Source organism: Octodon degus, unplaced genomic scaffold (assembly GCF_000260255.1).
Source record: "Octodon degus isolate 3935 unplaced genomic scaffold, OctDeg1.0 scaffold00146, whole genome shotgun sequence".
In the NCBI taxonomy this organism is placed as follows: domain Eukaryota; kingdom Metazoa; phylum Chordata; class Mammalia; order Rodentia; family Octodontidae; genus Octodon; species Octodon degus.
The window spans coordinates 3,246,890-3,252,672 of record NW_004524722.1 but is presented as its reverse complement, the minus strand read 5'-3'; the positions used below and the strand labels follow the sequence as shown (position 1 = coordinate 3,252,672).

Sequence of the window (5,783 nt, the reverse complement as noted above, 5' to 3'; positions counted from 1 at the left end):
AAAGAAAGAAAGTATGCCTCTCTCTAGGGTCTGCTCTGTTTTTCTCTTTGCTGTTATAATTCTGTACTACAAAACCCTTTATGTTTTTTTCTGACTAACCCTGGGCATTCTTTCTCCGTGATGGAAGTCAGGGAATCTGTAACTCATTCTGCAGTAGAAAGGCTTTAGGGTCCTTTCCCCTGCTTTGGCCACCTTCTCCAACCCTATCTGGTGACAACCCAGTGGTCCTTCTCCTCAGGTGGCGCTTGTTGTGTTGAGAAAGGCCAAACGCCCACAAAGCCCCTGAGAGGAGTGGGGACTGGGAGCCGCTGGCAGTGTGCCTGGGCCGACCCCTTGCATGGAGCCAGGGGAAGCGTGGGCATTCTCTTCCCTCCTTTCAGGGTTGATCGCTTCCAGGATGGGCAAGGTGAAGGATGATCGTACCTGAAGCGCATTCACGAGGCCCACAGACGCAACAAGCAGCAGGGACAGCAAGGCCGGAATCTGCATGTTGGAGGTGAGCCTGGACAAGTTGGTTTCTCTTTTTGGATTTCAGTTTCCTCATCTGGAAAATTGCAGTGGTGATCTGTACAGTTTAATTAAAGGACACCTCGCGTGTGTCACGCCCCGTGCTTGGGACAAAAGAACATCACAAAATAAAAATGGAGGTTCAGAAGAGAGAGAGGAAGCTTCTTGTCAGAAGTAATTTGGGAGACTTCCTTGGAGGAGAGGACATATGAGCAGGGTCTTGCAGGATGAACAGGAGAAGACATGAGCGAAGACTAGAGTTTGGGGAGGAAAGGGGTATGGAGCAGCAGGAATAGCCAGAGTGAAGGCACCAGAGGTGCGAACTCTGAGGATGTGGAGGGAAGGACGTGCATCCCGTCTGGCAGAGCTTGCAGTGGGGAAATGGGACTAAGATGGGGGAAGGGACTTGCCCACCTTGTGAAGGGCCTGGGCAACCTTTCCCGAGCCAGAGGCCAGAGGTGCACGTAGGCATGCAGCCAAAACCACTTCTAGGCACCAACAGCACCCAAGGAGGAGAAAACAGAGGCCCTTGAGTGTTAGGAGAGAATAAGAGGCCCTTACTTCCCCAAGGGAGGCAAAAAACCACAGCACCCTGCACACCTTCCCTGAAGGTGGGCACACCAAGGGCCCAAAGTGCTCCAACACTGACCACCCAGTGTCAAGTCACTACTGGGATAGATGTCCCTAAGCCAGTCCTGCTGCTGTGCTGTCTCCTCTCGTCTTTTCTTCTCCCTTTGGTTTATTTTGTTGCAAAGTAATACCTGATTTTGTGTGTGTGTGTGTGTGTGTGTGTGTGTGTGTGTGTGTGCAGGGTCTCACTACACAGCCCAGACTCATAGTGGTCCTCCTGATTTCTGCCTCCCTAGTGCTGGGATTACAGGCACGCGCTACCATGCCCAGACTCCATCACTGGCTCAGTGTGCCCAAGGGCGGAGCCGGCGGGGCATGGGAGCCAGGGATCGAACCCTGGCCCCTATGCTTACCTAAGCAAGCTCTTAGTCTGCTGAGCTATATCTCCAGCCTTTGTAATACCTGACTGAAGTGGAAGAAATGGTTATATGTCTTTGGTTATGAGTCCAAGACTTTCTTTCTTTCTTTCTTCTTCTTCTTCTTCTTCTTCTTCTTCTTCTTCTTCTTCTTCTTCTTCTTCTTCTTCTTCTTCTTCTTTTTGTTTTCTGTTTGTTTTTGGGGGGGTTGTTTGTTTTTGAGTGGGCCTTGCTATGTAGTGCAGGCTGACCTTGAACTTACTTATGTAACCCACTCACAGGGATCCTCCTGCCTCAGCTGCCCAGTGCTGAGATTATAGGCATGTGCCCCAAGCCTAACTCCTTCCTGTTCTCTCTTCCCTCTCCTTCCCTCTCCTAGGCACAGCAGCCAGTGGGGAGAGTGTAGCCAGTGATGTGGTGGCTCCCAGTACCACTATACCATATTCAGAGCATATTCAAGTGATATATTTACATATCATTTTCATATACATATACACATATACATACACATACACATACACATACACATACACATACACATATACATATACATATACATATACATATACATATACATATACATATACATATACATATACATAGTTTCCTGCATGAAGCCTGCTTTGGTTTTTTTTTTATTGTCATTAAGAAAAAGGAATGTGCTCCTCCCCTCAGCCCAGCTCGCCTCAGCTCTGCTCTGCAGCCCTGCCGCCTAGGAGGTGCTGCTGCTGCCCCGCGCCGGGCCCTTGGCGCCGTTTGGCTGCTGGGCCCACGTGCCGCCCAACCTCGGGATGCCCAGCCGCCACTACAGCGAGGCAGCTGCTGACCGCGAGGACGACCCCAACTTGTTCAAGATGGTGGAGGGCTTCCTTCGACCGCGGCGCCAACATCGTGGGGGACAAGCTGGTGGAGGACCTGCGTACCCGCGAGAGGGAAGAGCAGAAGCACAACCACCTGTGCTGCGTGGTGAGCATCATCAAGCCCTGCAACCACGCGCTGAGCGTCTCCTACTCTATCCGGCGCGACGACGGCTCCTGGGAGGATATCCTGATCCCAGCTGCCAGTGAGAAGCAGTTGACCAAATCCAATGCACCCAAAGTCAAAGCCAAGATCATCGCAGAAGGTGCCAATGGACCCGCCACTCCACAAGCTGACAAGATCTTCCTGGAGAGGAACATCATAATTATCAAGAGTCTGTTTGAATGCTGGAGGAGTGATAATATCTTACTTTTAGTGGCTGAAGAATCTGAACCATGTCAGCTATGGCTGACTGACCAAATACGGAAGGGATTCTAACTATCACTTGCTCATGTCTGTTGAAGAAAACTTAGAAAGAAAATTTGGGAAGCATGGTGGAACAATTCCTATCGTCCCCCACAGCAGAGTTCCAGAATAGGATACCAGGGGCATCAGAAAAAGACATCGTGCACTTGGACCTGGCCTACACAATGGAGCATTCTGCCAGGCAAATCATGTGCACAGCCATGAAGTATAACCTGGGCTTGGACCCGAGGACAGATGCCTATGTCAGTGCCACTGAGAAGGCCTTCAAAGTGTACAATGAAGCTGGTATGATCTTCATCTAGATACTGGTGGCCCGCTGCCTGGCCACCCGCTCCACCTGTACTTTCTGCAGCCCTCACAGTTTACATATAACCACAGCAATCTTTCCCATGACTCAGTAGATAATGGACCATTCTCAACTAGTCAGCCCAAATCAGCCCTTTAAGAGGAAGCAAGAGAAGGCTAGAGGATCGTGCACAAGCTATGCCAGGGAGCCTCACAGATATCTTGCATTGGACTACAAAGCCCTACTCCAGGGCTGTGGCCTTGCTCCCAGATCCCAATCTGTGCTGACCCAGAAGCCACTGGGAGCTAGTGCTCTGACACACCTAGGTGGTTATATGGCATCTTCATAAGGAGGCATGGTCCTCAAGTGAGTTACCTGAGTAAAAGGGTTTTACATAAAAAAAAAAAAACAAAAACAAAAAAAACACCTAAATTTCACAAGTTGCAAAGAAAAATAAAGCTGTTCTTTTTATGAATTTTATTCTTTAGAATAAGTACATGCTGCTGTAATAAATTTCCTTTAATCACTTAACAAGCCTAACCTTGATTCAAGCAGTAAATGCCTATAAACATAATAAATGAAGAAACCTAGTATTTTTATAACATAACAGTATCATTTATAGCTCATCAGTCGTGCATTGTCCAGCAGGAACGACAAAACCCAGTGGAGAGTCATCTTCATACCTGCAACCAAGAAAACTATTTTTGTTTAACCATCAGGATTTGTTACATAATTATGACATAGTCCAAAGAATGTAATGACTCTCTTATCACAGTAATTAATCAGTCTTTGCTCCCCTTTGAAGACTATTATGTTGACTAATTGGACTGCAGTTGAGGTTAGACTGTCCCAGGAAAAACCATAGGGCCCTTGCTTGGAGCCCATCTGGCTCTGAGTGCTTTGGGGCCCGTTGGCCGTGCTCCATCCCATTCACCCCAGACTGGAGAACTGGGGAATTCTTTGGCCAAAGCATTTTGAAATGTAGTGTCCTAATGGAGTACTGATCCTAGCTGCCAGTGAGAAGCAGTTGACTGAATCCAGTGCACCCAAAGTCAAAGCCAAGATCATCGCTGAAGGTGCCAATGGACCCACCACTCCACAAGCTGACCTTTATTTATGTAAGGATGAGTGCTTTTCTTTTCTTTTCTTTTTTTCTGTGGCCTCAGGATACCTTCCAGGAAGCTCTGGTTTGGCTTCAGGATCTAGGGATCGAACCACAGCATCCTGAGTCTCACAGCTTTGTTTCAGCAAGCACTTAAAACACTGACCTAGGGGCTGAGGAGATGGCTCAGTGGAATAAGGGCTTCCCTGGCAAGCGCAAGGGCCTGAGTTCAATCCCCGGTTCTGCTAAAAAAAAAAAAAAAAAAAAAAAAAACAAAAAAAAAACACTGACCTAATGGGCAGCCTCCCCCCTCCCCCCCTTTTTTTTTAAAATAATGCCCTTTCAGAAATTTTTAACCACTTTGTAACTGTATGACAACCTGGTGATAAAAAGTTATTAAAAGTCTACCTTTTCCAGAAAAAAAAAAGAAAGAAAGAAAGAAAGAAAGAAAGAAAGAAAGAAAGAAAGAAAAAGGCATGTGTTGGGGACTGTGTGACAAGGTTAAGTTGCTGACCCTCTTAAGAAATTTTTAAGTGCCCAGTACCTTGTTGTTAACTGTAGGCATTGTGCTACACCAGAATTGACTTTAAAATCACCTCTTAGTCATTGTTGTAGTCCACAAACATAGTAGGTGCTCAATAAAGAGTGCATTGAGACTGTCTCAGACTTCCAGGAAAATGGTGGAGTGATAACCAGTAACAAATCAACCTTTACAAGATTTGGAATCTAGACACTGGGAAATAACAACCTGAGGAAAAAATGGAGGAGCGAGGTGAATCCCTGAGACCCAAGAAGGATCTCAAGGAAAAAATTGGAGCTCCGTGGAGAAACTGAAGAGGCAGAAAAAGGAAGAGCAATCTGTACTTTCTCCCTGGCTCCTGGCATGAGAAAGGAAAATCTAATCTATAGAAATACATCAGAAATGGGAAAGTGGGAAGACAGGAGGATCACTGTGAGTCTGTGATCAGACAGACTCCTGTTTTCCCACTTCCTGTTTTCCCACTTCCTGTTTTCCCACTTCCTGTTTTCCCACTTTCCCACTTCCTGTTTTCCCACTTCCTGTTTTCCCACACCTCTAGAGGCTTCCAGGGACAAAAATGCTAGTAAAACAAAGCGTGGATGCTGTGTGGTACAACACGCGTGAGTGACTCCAGTCTATGTGACTGCCATATCCCCTGGAGAGAGTGTTTGGTCAGACGCCACTTTTTCTTTGTTTGTTTGTTTGTTTTTTGTTTTTGGTGCCCAGGACCAAACCCTCAGACACCATTTTAGAGAGGGTCCAACTGAAACCAGGACTCAGGGGAGCTGTGGGTTGGCCTCATCTCAGGGCGCCTAGTGTTAAGCTTTCACAGCGACTGGCTGAGGGCCGACCATGGAGACATCCAGGGACAGGGTGCTCTAGTCAGGCCAGCAAGAAACATCCTGAGTGTTATAAGCTGCCATGACTCAGGCTCCAGCTCCCGTTAGAGCAGAGTCATGAGCACACTGCCACCAAACTGTAGACTCCAAAAGATAACCACAGGCTGGGAAACAGAAATTTACCACTCCCTCTTTTGTTCCCCTTCTCTGCTACTTCTTTTTCTTTTCTTTACATACTTTCTTTCCTCCTCCTCCTCCC

The 5,783-nt window shown here is 47.2% G+C and overlaps 1 protein-coding gene and 1 pseudogene across 7 annotated transcripts in view; one reads left to right on the top strand and one right to left on the bottom strand.

Moving 5' to 3' along the window:
- Art1 (ADP-ribosyltransferase 1) overlaps positions 1-5,783 on the bottom strand; it is a 26,243-nt gene that overhangs the window by 5,878 nt on the left and 14,582 nt on the right. For 2 of the 7 annotated variants that reach the window (XM_023702102.1, XM_023702104.1), the window contains one exon: positions 424-611. In XM_023702102.1, the coding sequence (XP_023557870.1) occupies positions 424-489 (66 nt within the window). In that variant the 5' untranslated portion in view covers positions 490-611. Of the gene's footprint in view, positions 1-423; positions 612-2,504; positions 2,588-5,783 lie in introns of those variants that run through there. The other 5 variants (XM_023702105.1, XM_023702108.1, XM_023702103.1 and 2 more) reach the window with 3 other exon arrangements.
- On the top strand, positions 2,267-3,079 carry LOC101574059 (annotated as a pseudogene).